Here is a 15,994-nt window from a genome sequence, read left to right as displayed (position 1 = left end):
CAGGTTTTAGATTTGCTTTTAGCGAATTTATGAGAAAAATAGAGTAATCGATTCTCCCATTGTATTTTATAAACCAGCAAAAGGACAAAACAGGCAAATTGATTTTCTCACCATTGCTGGCCAGATCAGCTCAAAAAGACCCCACTTCACTATTTAGATACCGTATAGAATCAGCCCCCCACGGTTGGTATCTATCAGAGAAAAAAAGAATCTCATCAGATTTGGATTTTACTGCTGAAATTAAAGTCAATCCTTTGTCCTGTAATACTGAGTAAAATCTGCAGTTTTGCAAATGATTTATATCGAAAATAATTCTTAACATTTTATATACTGTCACTTTTTGTATTTTTCTCAGAACCAATCGGTCCCTTTAATAGTGTCTGTAGACAGTTTGAACTAAATTGTGGGATTTTGATCTCTATTTTACAAAATCAGAGCTCCACACAGTATAAAGTTGTGTTAAGAAATAATTTAGCACAGAATTTCAGACCTAAAAACAACATGAAATTAAAAGTTGGACATTTATTTTAAGCTTAGATGTGTATATGTGTATTTTGAAATCCTTATTAAAATCTTAAACTTAGAAATTAACTTTAACTTTAACTACATCAACCCAAATACTCCTTAATTCTTTATTTGCAACATAACAAAATATGCGTGAATCATTATCTCAACAATAAACTGTAAAGTTATTCGGAAATATTTAATTAGCGGATTAAAGAACAACACGTTTATTATGCTTTATAAGAGACTTACATTTACATTTTCTTTAAACACACGTAGCGCTGTAAAAGGTTTGCCAAATATTGCAGAGCAGATTGGCTTCTGTATAAACACAAAACCTGTTTATTTAGTAATATTGGTTTGGAGGAAGAGGTAGGAAATAATAGCCACAGAATTATAGCTCTAACAGTCAAATGGAACAGCTTGTTCTAAAAAGAAATAACTCATATTGCCAAAATTAGGGCAATCAGCATACAAGAACATCATCTCTGCAGGGGATGTTGTTCAATACACTTTCTGTGTTGTAGAGGCTGAGCAGACTTGGAATGCAAAGTATTGTTATGTAAGCCTAAGCAGGAAAGCATTGATCATGAAATAGATAAAAGTGGTGATGCGACCCCCAATTGATATACGCTATGCTGGGAATTTGCATTGTTTGAAGCAAACTAGCTGTAAAGTGTTCAAGTTCTGTCCTCAGAGGAAATCTAATTCCAATTTCCAAGTTAGACTATAAAGGCAATATATGTCCTAATGTAAAGGAAGCCAGTTCTAATGAAAGTGTTATCTTCATGAAGACAACCACTATTCTAAAAGAAGCTGCTCTGGAGATCAAGTTTTTTTGGATGCAACCTGTAACCCCCGGCATATTTCCTTCACATATTCTCTCCGCAGTATCTGTGTATATATATATATATAAACGAAAGAAATCCCACAGCACTCCGATGGTTCCAAAAAAGTATGTTATTTATTCAGTCAACAGCTGCAACGTTTCCGTCCTGCTATAGGACCTTTTTCAAGCATGAAAAAGGTCCTATAGCAGGACGGAAACGTTGCAGCTGTTGACTGAATAAATCACATACTTTTTTGGAACCATCGGAGTGCTGTGGGATTTCTTTCGTTTATGTCTTATAATCCACGGATCTGGATTACCTGCTTGCACCCATTACCGTGTTGGAATCTGTTGCAGAGTGCTGCTTATCTCTACCTATATATATATATATATATATATATAATGTTGAGGAGTGTATATATACATATATATATATATATATATATACACTCCTCAACATTGAAATTACAACACCAAGAAGGAAAAGTTTTGGAATTCTGGAAATCACAGGATCAATAGGCAGGTTAATGATATGCAAATGATAAAAGAATGGAAACAAAATATTCCAAACATCTTGATTTATTCAGTCTCGAATATGAGCGCAACACACAGAAATTGACACACTTACACACATTAGCATGCTATCAATGAGGTTATTAATGGTTGTCTGAGGAATGTTATACCCCACAGAATGCACTTGGGCATGCAAATCATTAAGATTGGCTGCTGGCAGCTGCTTTTGCAAGTGTCAACCAATGACATCCCAGATGTGCTCCATGGGAGACAAGTACGGAGACGCTGCAGGACATGCAGGCTGCTCACAGTAGCACAAACGACATGCGGTGGTGGTGTCCTGTTGAAAAACTATCTCTGGGACACTTTGGATAAATGGCCATACAACTGTTTCCACGACCAAATCAATGTAATGCCGAGCTGTTAGTGTACCTTAAATGAAGACTAGAGGGGTCCGGCTATCGTAATTATGCTACCCCAGACCATAATCCCAGGAGTAGGACTAGTGTGATGTTCCCTTGTGAAGGCCTCTTCATTGCATTGCCCACGTGGTCTTCAGAGCAATCTCTGGCTATAATTTTCGTCCGAGACAAAAGGGGGACTCATCGCTGAAGAGGATAGACCTTCATTCCAGCCTCCATTGCCATATTGCTGTGCACCATGAAAGCCTTTGATAACGGTGGACAATGGAACACCTGTTGCTGGACAACTGGCTCGTAGTTTAATGTCATGCAAACGCCTTCTGATGGTTTTTGTCAACACCGGTTTGCCGCCCTTGGCTTGGAATGTGACGTCCAATATCACTTGCAGTACAGAATGAATCACTATGCGCCATTCTTTGAATCAGATAATCCATCCGTGCAGAGGTTCGCCTCTGCGCACATCTTGCTGTCATTCCTGTACCTTGTTGTTCTCCTAACCTTCAGGACACACAACGTTGAACATTCCTGACATCTTGGCCTAGGCACGTAGCGATCTGCCAGAGTGATAAACCAATGTCTCTCAGTTCAGGGATTCTGTCCATCTCAGTTTGCAACAAGTGGCGATAACTGTAACGTTGACGAACAAGGTGGCATCGCACAATCATCCCACACCACTTGATCTGATTTTTAAGGTTTCATGTGACTAAAAACTTTGCTTTCAATCTGGCTTTTATGCCCCTTTCACATGCCACAGATTGGAGCTAGGTGTTTGAAAATGTGCTAATTTGCAGATCTTAGCGACACCTGCCATTTCCTACATTTGCATAGCCTTACGGCGTGTCCTTCTTGGTGTTGCAATTTCAATGTTGAAGAGTATATATACACAGTCGAGTCACATTATTATGACCACCAGCTAATATCCAGAGTAACCGCCGTGTGCAGCATGGACAGCAGCTAGACGGGCAGGGAGTGACATTTGCTGGAGGGTGCATGGGGAGGATCCATAGAGCGAACAAGAAAATCGAGGTGGTCACACGGATGCTCAATTGTAAAACGGACAGGCATCTGCTAGGCCAAGCCTCTGCACCCCCCCTCCGGCTGCCATAGAAACCACAGACACCTTACAATCTTACTCAGGGTGCCGGTGGAGCTCCCTCCCTCTCTCCAAAACCACTCAGATGCGGCGCTCGCTAATGATACTGATATCGATATCGCCCACTAGAGCAGGGCTGCTCACAGCTCTCAGCTACCTCTGGTTGCTGAGCGCAGGGAGATTTAACGGTTCCCTGCTCTGTTTATTTATTCGGATGCAGGGCTGTGAAAAGGCGTATGCATCGGAATAAAACCCATTAGTGGCTGCCGTGAAAAGGCATATTGGCGGTCACTAACGGGTTAAGGAGTACCTCAATACATGACTTATTGGGGTTCCTTGAAGGCCAAATTGGGAAACACTGTTTAACATAAGTTAATTGAAATGATGAAAATGTACCGTGTTCCAAATTATTATGCACATTGGATTTAAGTGTCATAAACATTTAGTTATTAGTTTTTCAATGGATGGTATTGTGTCTTAGGGCCCTTTGGATCATTGTAATCAATCTCAGACACCTGTGATAATTAGTTTGCCAGGTGTTCCCAATCAAAGGAAAACTACTTAAGAAGGACGTTCCACATTATAAAGCAGGCCACAGGTTTCAAGCCATATGGGAAAGAAAAAGGATATCTCTGCTGCCGAAAAGCGTGAAATAGTGCAATACCTTGGACAAGGTATGAAAACATTGGATATTTCAAGAAAACGTAAGCGTGATCATCGTACTGTGAAAAGATTTGTGGCTGATACAGAGCACAGACGGGTTTGTTCAGATAAAGGCATAATGAGGAAGGTTTCTGCCAGACAAATTAATAGGATTAGGAGAGCAGCTAAATGCAGCTAAAATGCCATCGCAATGCAGCAAACAGGTATTTGAAGCCGCTGGTGCCTCTGGAGTCCCGCGAACCTCAAGGTATAGGATCCTCCAGAGGTTTGCAAGTGTGCATAAAGCTATTATTCGGCCACCCCTAAACAATGCTCACAAGCAGAAACAGTTGCAGTGGGCTCAGAAATACACGAAGACTAATTTTCAAACCATGTTGTTTACAGATGAGTGCCGTGCAACCCTGGATGGTCCAGATGGATGGAGTAGTGGATGGTTGGTAAATGGCCACCATGTCCCAACAAGGCTGCAACGTCAGCAAGGAGGTGGCGGAGTCATGTTTTGGGCTGGAATCATGGGGAGAGAGCTGGTAGGCCCCTTTAGGGTCCCTGACGGTGTGAAAATGACCTCTGCAAAGTACGTAGAGTTAATGACTGACCACTTTCTTCCGTGGTACAAAAAGAAGAACCGTGCCTTCCGTAGCAAAATTATCATGCATGACAATGCACCATCTCATGCTGCAAATAATACCTCTGTGTCATTGGCTGCTATGGGCATAAAAGGAGAGAAACTCATGGTGTGGCCCCCATGTTCCCCTGACCTCAACCCTATTGAGAACCTTTGGAACATCCTCAAGCAAAATATCTATGAGGGTGGGAGGCAGTTCACATCAAAACAGAATCTCTGGGAGGCTATTCTGACATCCTGCAAAGATATTCAAGCAGAAACTTTTCCAAATACTCACAAATTCAATGGATTCAAGAATTGTGAAGGTAATATCAAAGAAGGGGTCCTATGTTAACATGTAACTTGGCCTGTTAAGTTTTTTTTGATTGAAAGAGCTTTTGATTTCTGTAAATATGACCTCCTGATGCTGCAAATTCAACAAATTACCATTTTAGTTCTCTTTACAACCTTTAAAATGTTTTGATCTCTGTTGAGTAAAATAATTTGAAACAGTGCATTTTGAGTTTTTTACTTCTAAAAAAAATCTGTTATCATTAGGAGATTTGTTCAATAAAATTTGCATTATACTCCAACGGTTGATGGCTTGAAGATTATACTGACTGTCATTTGCATCGACTATTTAGGAAAATCAGCGAAAAATTGCATAATAATTTGGAACGCGGTGTAATTCCAATTTCACCACAACCCTTGAATGCTGACTCTAATGTTTCAATATGTATGTGTTTTTCTCTGTTTTATTTTATTTGTTTTTCTTATTTTATTTTCTGCTATGTACGCACTCTTGTATATAAGTGATACATTGAGATTTATTATTTTCAGTTCCTGTGAGTACCCATCATCTTTGCAGAATTGTATCATTTTCTGAAAGTTGCTATTTTATATGACTTTACTGTGTAGTAATTTCTAATTCACCAGAACTCTTGAATGCTGACTCTCCACCAACAAAAATCAAAATTGTTGTGGGAGCTTTGGTCAGTCCAACGGGAAACAGGAATTATCTTTACAAGTATTTTAATATTCTGCACAATAAACTGCCCCGATACCAGGTGCTGCTACTGGTGAAGTCTCCCGATGGGTAGTTTTTGACTGTGTACATACAGTAGAAATTATCTTTATTTCCTTAAAGTGATACTTATTAATTATTTTCACACAAGATTATTACAGTTTGTTTTGTTTTCTTGCAGTTGCTGCTAATTTGCAGAAGATGATAGATGATCGAGCGTCATATAAAACGTTAACATTTAAGTTGGTGAGTCTTTCATTAAACCTCTAAAAAACTGTATTATAATCCCTAGTTGAAGACTGATGTAAAAGATTTATATAATTTATTTAAAAAATAATAATAATAATGTTCGCTTATGGGTAGCATGTTACTTGAACTGGCACCCTTCATATTAGGGCAGACGTGGCAAAACTTTTTGTGAAGGTGTACCCAAATTTGCAATATTTTTTTCTGGGAAAGTCTCTTGAGTGTCAATGAACTTATAAGACTAGGACCACACGCCAACAGTTTATTGTGGAGCATTTTTTAAAACATTCCAACACAATTTTACTAAGATTTATTGTGATTTTTCTGTCCCCGTATAGACTCAGAAATATATCAACACAAAATGACAGCATGAAGTTCTTGCTACAAGAACCCCTATAACAGTGACCGCCACACGACCACTATAAAGAGGACCCCAGTATACAGTGTCAGGTCCAGTACCCTTATACCAGTGACAGCCACAGGACCCCCATAACAGTCTAAAGTAGAATATATCTTGCACTGTGACTTTGGTCTGACAGATGACGGCAGGATAAAAACACTCAGTGCAGTTGCAACCTGGATGTCACTCAGTGACACGAGTGCTGCACAACCTTCCCGTTCCACCACCCTCTGGACGTCCCGGCCACCTAATAATATTTTTGATTTGTGGCACGCGTGCCATGGGTTCTCTACCCGTGTATTAGGACATCTGTATTATGTCTTGTCAATCTCATCTAGACAGCACTATACTGCACATTAATTGGCTCCTAACCTCTAATCATGGGACTTGAAATTGTCACCCACACCCTCCGATTCCTTAGAAGCAGGACATTCTTTTGTAAGGACTCAGTGGTGCGAGGAAGTGTGTCATGGTACTCCTCTTAGTTCTTCTAAATTGCTGCAAGAGACTTCACAAAGGAAAGAAGCCATCTTCCAATACTTCACATTATGAAACATAAACATTACACGTAACGTGTTCTCCGCCTTCTTCCACACAACACATGAACTTACAGCTCAAGGATATAGATTGAACATACACATTCTACTTATTACTGGTAATGGAAGTGTGACAATTACACAAGTGAACTTAAACCCTGGAACCTTATAATAAATTCTCTGTGCCTGAGGCATCCGTGACTTACAGAAGGTCAATGATTTCAATCAAAACTCCTCATTGTAATGTAACCAACAAGTTAAAAACTAGGGTGTAATATTCGAAGACCTTTTATATCAGTATGACACTCAATAGCCAATTAATGCATTAGATAAAGGTCTCCTTTGGAGTAATACAGTGTTGCTGCAGTAGTGGGAACTAGTAGTCTGGCAATATTTGGTGTTTTTTTTTTGTTTTTTTTTAAATCAACTCTTCAGCTGCCAGTTTTATTTTGTACTTTTGGAAGACCCCTTGATGTATCATGGGCAATAGTGAACTCTACATAGAGATATTGAACATACCAAAACCTTTTCAGTTCGCCTCACTATTAGACGTGGTACCCGGATCCTACCCCATGGTACTACAGAACCAATCGAGATTATTATAAAGATCTATGTTCAGTTCAGTTGAACCACGTGTAGTCCCGGCTGTAAGACGGAAGCTAAAATGTGGCCCTTTTACGTCTGTCTTAAACTAGCCTTGGGGGTTATTTATGGCCAGAAATGATATCATCAGGGATCTTGGTACATAAAAATAACAGCTGTATTCTAATTCATTGCTCAATAACTTCACCTTTGCTCTAGTTTTTATAAATAAACCCAGTGACTTCATAAGTAAATCCGACAAAATAATCAGCTTTTTAGTTGATTTGTCTTTGATTTTTTTTTTTCCGTAGGTGTCCGGTTGTGATGGGACAGAAATTCCTGATGAAGTCAAGTTGATTGGTTTCGCTCAGTTAAGCATCAGTTGATTAACTTCAATGTGGCACCTGACAGGGTCCCATCATTTTCGTCTATTCTAGAGGAGAGAATAAAAAAGGGATAAAACTAGTAACATGCAAGATTTGCTTCAAATCTAGAAATTCACAAAGTTCACAAGATGAAATCACGACTGCAATCACTGCTGCTATCCAAAAAGAGATTAACCAATGTCACTTAGCAATCAAATTTACCGACTCCCTGTACAAAGCAAGAAAGCAAAAATGCACTTAAAGATAACAGCTATATTTATTGGTTACTTCTGACATGTAATTTTCTATAGGATATCTCTGTCTCCTCTCAATGTGTAAATTTTCCTATATTTTAATTGTAATGTTAATTAATAAGACTGCCTATTTTCTGTATTATTTTAAAATTTATATTCTGAAAAACGGAAAAAAAAAAAAAGATTTATTAGCCAAACTTGAATCCTAGATATACAAAGGACTGTGAAGTTTATTTTCATATATTTATGAATTGCACATCCAGTGGATACTTGTGGTTACGTTGTGTGCTTGTTACAGCTAAACTAGCATAAAATCTTCATATCTGAGGTGCCATTATTTCTCTAATCCGGCAGCAGCTTGAAGTGTGGGCAATCCAAGCGCAAGTCACAAACCAAATTCTAATATTACCCTTATTTCAGTGGCTCATTGCTTGCTTCAGCTGACTATAGGAAATCCTGAAATTGTGGCTTGTTGTTAAACTTAGACCTAGGCCTCACGCACACAGCAGAGGTGTATATAGTAGGAGGCCGTAGACACTCCATGCGCTGACATAAGATGCCTTTAGGCAGCACCATAGAAGATATTGCCCCCTAGATGCCATATTACCTCTGTAATATGGCATCCAATAGAATACAATGCAATTTTTTCATATGTAATCCGACAGAAAAAAACATCTATATGACTCTAATGAACTTAGGGGCAAAATGGGGTACTGTAGGGCCCCATAGATTGCTTCGTCTGCTGTATTATGGCTCTGTACATGAGAAGTTTGTACAGAGCCATAATATTCCCGTCTGCATGAGGCCTAAAATGGACAGAGGGTATTGCTAAGCGGATGTGCCAACATGTTTTACTGTTTCAATAATGATAAAATCAGGTTTAGTGAATGTTATCGATAGGTATAATATGCTGCATGCACATGTTTTAGGCGATCCAGAATTATTTTACTGTTTAACACATATTGATCTAATCCAAAACATTTCCCATCAATAGAGAATGTTTAATGAAGAAAATGTGACATTTGGCTTTTAGGTAAAAAAAACAAAACAAAAAACAATATTCTCAAATCTTAGTTTGTAGAATTATTAGGCAACTATTTTAGAATTGAACAATAAACAGGTATTCTTAAAGGTACAGTACAGGCACAACTTATAAAATGTGTTATTCCTTGTACAGGACCTCAGGGGGCAGTGCATGACACAGGAATTTAGAGGACACCAAAGAGAGAATCCCGGTGTCATGCTCCGCCCCCTCACTGCATAACACGTTGTATGAGTTCTGCCCGTAGTATTTTTTTGAAACTTTCTCGCACCATCTTGCTTGAATGAATGTGATGGATCGTTTTCCTACATCAATATTATAGTCGTCTTGAATGCTGCTGACTTTACATAGAGATATTGAACGTACTACAACCCTACTAGTTCACTACACTATTAGGTCAATTTCAAACAGACAGAAAACGGATGCATTTTGGCGTCCATCAGAAAAATAACTTGAAGCTATGGAAACTTCTGTAACAGGGCCGCTCATTTACCATGTGCCAGATATAATACTCGTGTCTTATAATGCGGCAGAGGGGTCTTTGGGACCACCCTGGCACTAGGACCCAGGTGCAACTGCTACTTACAAGCCCCCCATAGCTTTGCCCCTGATGATCATATTAGCATCTTAAATGCTGCTGACAACATTTTGGATGAAGAAAATGTCCCCCTGCGTTATCAGTCCATTAGAAACATGAGCTTCAATTAGTGCTTGGTGTCCATTAATGATCTAGTCAAGTCCCCCTCATCTCTGACCATAGAACATTGAAAAAAAACAATCTTTAGAGTGTCTTCGTCTGATGCTTCAGCTTGTGATTGTTAAGCAGGCTTTTTTTGTTCTTCAGGCTTTCTGACCTTATGAGCAGTAGACAGCTTGTGCTTTTGGAGATTCCATTAAAGGGGTTTTCCCAGATTTACAAATTATCGGTGATAATTTTCTAAACGCAGGGCACCCTATGGCTGGGAGCCCCACTTATTGTGAGAATGGGGGTACCGAACACGCAGGGAGTAGGAGCTTGAGTGGAGCGGTGGTCGAGCATTTGCCTCCACTCTATTTGCTCTCTATAACAAAGATGGAAACAGCTGATCGATGTACTTGGCTGTTTCCGTCATGCCCATAGATAATGAAATCATCACCTATGGATAGGTAATATTTTATGATTTTGGGAAAACCTAATATAAAGTTTCTGATTTTAAAAATGGCATTAAAGGCTGACGGGTTCATGAGGCTTCATATCTGAGGTCTATTGCAGGTAATTTAATTTGCGCCTCTTCTTCTCAATAGTTTTTTTGTGAACTATTATTAACAACCACCTTGACCAATGTGTGAATGTGGGATGAACATGACCTCGATAGTTTTCAATTTCAGGAGTGCTGCATCTGTCTTTTTAGTGTCAGAACTATTTTGGCCCATTTACCTGTAAAGTTGCCAAATAATTATGCACACCTGAATTAAGGGAAACCCCTTTAGTCCAGAGTTAGGTTCTCTAGCTAGTTTGATAGTCTAGCCCATTCTTTTCAGTACAGAACTGTAGCAGCGTAACTAAGGGCCCATTTACAGGGACCAATTATCGCGCAAACGAGCCTTCACAGAATGTCGTTCCCGATTATTACACTGCGTAAACAGGGCAACAATCAGCCGATGAACAAGAAAACGCTTGTTCATTGGCTGTTTGTAGCGTTTTAAATGCCGAAAATATTATCGTTGATGGCAGCGCATCTCACTGTGTAAACAGGGAGATGTGCTGCCGACATGGTAGAAATGTATGGGGACGAGTGATCGTAGAAACCGTCCCGATACTAGCTCCTTGTGAAAGGAGCAAACGAGCGCCAATCAACGACATATTTCGTTGATCGGCGCTCGTTTATACGGCCCACGTTGGGCCGTGTTAGATCACCTTAAGCAGAGAGAACCAATTAGGAAACTCGTAAAACCACAAAGTTGTGACAGCAGATTTTGTGTTAACATTTTATTGTGAGCTTTTTCCTGAAGGTTTTTACTATTAAAAATGTCTATATGATTCAATGATAATCCAGAATATCTGCTAAACTGACACCTATCAGGTCTCATTGATGCTGGATCAAAAGGATTTTACTCATTAGGTATTTCTCATTAGAAGACACATCTCAAACCAGTTATTTAAAAAAAAATATTCGACCCAACATTGTTTAGGGTTGAAAAATGTAAAGTTTAAAGTAATCAGAATACAGATTGTCCTTATCACCATGAACGCACTTTAGATTAGGAGTGGTCAGGGAGGCCCGGACATTGGACTAGAGCTCCATTGGTGTCTTTATGGATGGTGGGGTCGGTTGGTCTATTGAGTAGTACTAGTTGGCCACTTGTGTAGTAGACCATATATATATATATAATGCTGTGCTAAGCATGTGACACATAAGGTGCCTTATCTCTTAGCACTGCCTGGTAAAATATGAGTTGGAGTGTCTGCAAAGGCATATTGCACATGGTAGGTGCCTGGAAGACACTGCAGCTTAAGAATGTGCCCAGAACTGCCTTTATTAAGACTTACTGGATTCCATATTGAAAATTAGAAAAAGTGAAAACTCAGGAACTCCCATCATGTTTATTGTTAAGGTATGTTCACACAGCCTATTTTCGGCTGTTTTTCGGGCCATAAACGCCCAAAAAACGGCCGAAAAATCGGAAGCAGAATGCCTCCAAACATCTGCCCATTGATTTCAATGGGAAAACGGCGTTCTGTTCCGACTGGGCATTTTTCGCTGCGTTTTTTTACGCGTAAAAAAATGGACGCGAAAAAGAAGTGCAGGACATTTCTTGGGATGTTTTTGGAGCCGTTTTCCATAGACTCTATTGAAAAAAGCTCCAAAAACGGTGGTAAAAAAACGAAAATCGCAAGTGGCACAAAAAAACGTCTGAAAATCAGGAGCTGTTTTCTCTTGAAAACAGCTCCGTATTTTGAGACATTTTTGACTCTGCGTGTGAACATACCCTTAGGAGCAGAAAATAACAGATATTATGGGGTTATCCACCTTAATTATAAACACCCATAATTATTACCCTGGTAGTTGGGTTCAATTCAGCTGATGATGACATCACTATAAAATGGATTGTGGCTTCTGATTGGATAAATGCTGCTCTAATAAGTAAGCTACATTAACAGGTCACACCTAAATCATTATCTTTTTGCACTAAGTTGAGCCAAAAGGGCCCTTAAAAAATAAATAGCATCAGGACCTTGTGGGTTTCGAACCACCAGCTTAAGAGAAATGGTCACTATATTTGCTGAAGATAAGTTAACCTTTTTCTTGTATTTTAATTATATTGTCAGCTAAACTAACTTGATATAGTTTATAGAAAATATATAAAAGCTGTAAAACAAGTGTCACCCCACAACAAAATTTTGCAAGCCAATGCAAGGAAAAGATCATTTTAATGCTTAGACTTTCAAATTGCCATACCGAGTATCTTCCAGTTACAGGTCTTGAAAAATTCCAAGTGCTTAGTTTGTGACATTCATTATTTTGGACTAAAGGGAAACACCGGTGACATTAAAAGTTTCCCATTGTAATTATTTATAAAGGATTCCCCTTAGAATCTCTAATGAAAAACACTGAGTTTGAGTAGCAGCATCCAAGGCCGTCTCCAGGTGTATTGGGGCCCTTGGGCGACACAACCTTAACAACTCTAGATTTTGTTTAGCCAGATTGCCATGGGCTATGGCATCTGCCCACGTTTGCGTTGTACTAATGCCCACCCTGGAAAACAGGCCAAGTTCTCATGAAAACCAGCTTGGTCACCCTTTATGTGAAGTATGTGCTAGTAGCTTGCATTGGGGACTTGTCACCAGCACTTTCATTTTGCAGTAAAAGATGACTGCTGGTACAGGGAGTATTTGGGAAGTCATTTTATTTTTTTATTATTTTAAGTTTGAAGTGGAAGAATGTACATAGAGGGGATCTATGGCAGGGAAGACAATGTTTCACTGCGGAAAGTTTGAATTGATCCCGCGCATAAAATTATGTTTTTTATATTTTATATCTGATCCCATTAAATTTTTGTCTTAAATAATATTGGCATCCTGTCATCAGATCTTTATTGGCTTGCCTTGCACATTAACAAGTCACCAAAAATTGTAAAAACATAAAAAAGTTGTCTAAAAATGTGTTCTATTTTAGTACCATGCTTTCTCATAGACACGCTTATGCAAGTGTTCCCAGTAGGGCAGAATAACCAAGCTGCGCGTGTACATGCTTGACTGTCTAGTGAAGATTTATTACCAATGTTGATTCCAATCCATGATTCAATGTTCCTACTAATAAATTAGAGTTTTCAGCACATGAGATACAAAGTTTTAAAACATGTCCACATTCCTTAAACCCCATTCGGCAAGACACCGTGGCCGCAAACAGGGAGAGACAAAAAAAAATTAAATAAGAGGTGTCTGTGTATGTGTGTAGCTTTCTGCGCTGAAGTCTATCTGGAAACAGCTGAGCATGCTTGCTTAGCTGTTTACATAATTCCCAGACCTCAATGGGGAGACTACGCACATGCTCGCTTATCTCTCCACTGTGTCACCTCTTGTATGCAGCGTGCTAAATGGTGTCAGGGGACCACAGTTCTCCCGATATGACATATCCACAGTATATGTTATAAATGTCTATAGTGGGGAAACCCCTTTAATAAGAGCTAATTTTTGTTATATAAAGATAGAAAAATATTCTGCTTATAATCAAAGTATTTAGTGTACTCCACAGATCTCCTATTGCACAGGCCAGAAGAAGTCTACATGGGAGAAAGCTTTGTGTTTCGAATACAATATCCATTTTTTTAATGAACTTGCTCTACCCTACTGCCATTTCATATTTAAATAGATCCATTTATCTATACCATTCAGACATTATTAGATCTCTTTTTGGCTCGTGAGTCCTAGTTTTGGTCCTCAAGAAAGTACTACTCATTGTTGATGACAGTAGGATATGCCCTACATCCAAGGATGTTTAGCTGTCAAACAAATACTATATATACATATATATATAGCGAGACCTGTTGATAGGAGGCCCCAGCTCAGGTTGTAGGGACCCTCCTGTGCCTTCCCAATCTGAACTGGGCTTCATTATCACAAAGCTTTCCTGAAAGTCTCACCATCTTTTCGTCTACAAGGCATGAGGTGGGTAGTCAAACAAGACCAGGGGGCTTCCTATGGTGGCATGAATTACCACCAGAAGGGGGCCCCTTTTAATCTTTATAGTTCAGGTTCCCGTGGCTTCAGTTTATAAACTGGATAATGCTCAATAGAGTCTATATCACCACTGTGTTGGGGTGATAATAAATATTGCAAAGACCAATTAGCTATTTACTTTTTCACTTAATAAGAACCAAAAATTGATTGATCACCATTCAATGTAATAAGAACCTACACAATTTCATCCAATAAAAATGCCTTAGCTGAAAAGCAGAAATAACTCAAATGCCGTAACCAAATACATATTAGTTTTGGTTTATTGATCACAAATTAAATTACTGAAAGCAAATGCCAGGGGTTTCATGGGTTAAAATACCCACATGTTACCCATTCACATTACTCAATAAGCCCTTATGGCACAGGTTATGCTATATGGGAATACTTAAAAGCCTGATACCTTTGACTATAATTTATTAGCTTGCACTGTTCTTTTTAAGTTTGTTTCTTTCTACATGGTTTTTATTTTAATACCTTTGCGTTTAGCTTTTCCCCATAAAGTCCAGGAAGGAAAAAATGTTCATCGTGATTATATAAATGCTGGATGACAAGCCCAGATGTTTAATAAAAAGAAAAATTGCATAAAGGCATTGCAAACCAACTACATTTAAAGGGCATTTATTCTTAAGAGGTCCTATTTTCTGAAGTCATTAAAAAAATGTAGGAAAGCTCGGTGGCATTCAATATGGTCTCTCAAAAATTAAGAATTGCCTAGTTATGCAGACATATGGGAATGGAAGATCTACAACTGCATAACTAGACTTCCTGTCCTCCAGATTTTTTCAGAAAATGACCTAACCCAGAAATATAATTTTTCAAAAGGGTTGTATGATTTAGGGTCATACATTACATGGACAGCCCATTGATGTCAATGGACACCATGTAATACTTTATTTCCCCTGTGGTGGTGCTGTGGAATAATTGAACACTTATTGCCAGGTTCCCCTACAGTTTACACATGAAGCTGGGAATCTCAGCAGCAGGATCTCTTATCCCTATGATCTTATGGTTAGATCATCCTTTAAGCGGACAACCCCTTTAACAAGCACAGATCTCAATATTTACTGATCGTTCATTTTAATTCAAGGTTAGTGAGCTTTAATATCCTCTAATGGTGGAAAATTCAGTTTATTATTGTGTTCTTCAGCAACTACCTTAGAAGTATCCCTACTACAATATGGACCTATTGATTCTGAAAAATCCTTATTATTTTATGGTGTACCGTTTATATGGTGTACCGTTTATATGGTGTTGTATACATTAGAAAATATTATGCAAAAATAAATATTAGCTTTATTTGTACATTTTACGGGGAGGCAAAAGAATATATATGAATACTGTGCAAAATTTTAACCAATGTAAAGTGCAGCGGTACAATTTGTGTACATGCAATGTATATGTAAAGAACCAATGGACATTGGTGTGCAATAAAACCTACTGATATTCAGAGAGAATGTGACGGAAGTGTTCTTATTGATTTCTCTCTTGTTAGAATTATTAAAGGTAAATCTGGGCGAGCTGCTGACTATAGTCATAAATTATACCGTACTGAGAGAAACCTTATTTATAACTCATCAGCTGTTGCCGCGTTTTAACCATTTCCACATGTCTATGTAATTCCATTCAGTTGTATTGTTTACACAAAGGTGATGCAGAGATGGCGGATACGGTGAACGGAATTAAAATCTACTACACA

General features: G+C 38.7%; 1 protein-coding gene across 1 annotated transcript in view; it reads left to right on the top strand.

Annotated features, from left to right (window-relative positions):
- The window catches only part of STK39 (serine/threonine kinase 39), a 249,303-nt gene extending 233,309 nt beyond the window's left edge, over nucleotides 1-15,994 (top strand). The window contains exons 17-18 of the mRNA XM_075829402.1: nucleotides 5,834-5,898; nucleotides 7,728-15,994. Of these exons, the coding sequence (XP_075685517.1) occupies nucleotides 5,834-5,898; nucleotides 7,728-7,802 (140 nt within the window). The 3' untranslated portion in view covers nucleotides 7,803-15,994. The remainder of the gene's footprint in view (nucleotides 1-5,833; nucleotides 5,899-7,727) is intronic.

The sequence above is a fragment of the Rhinoderma darwinii genome, chromosome 6 (genome assembly GCF_050947455.1).
Source record: "Rhinoderma darwinii isolate aRhiDar2 chromosome 6, aRhiDar2.hap1, whole genome shotgun sequence".
Classification (NCBI taxonomy): domain Eukaryota; kingdom Metazoa; phylum Chordata; class Amphibia; order Anura; family Rhinodermatidae; genus Rhinoderma; species Rhinoderma darwinii.
This window is presented reverse-complemented; position numbering and strand designations above follow the sequence as displayed.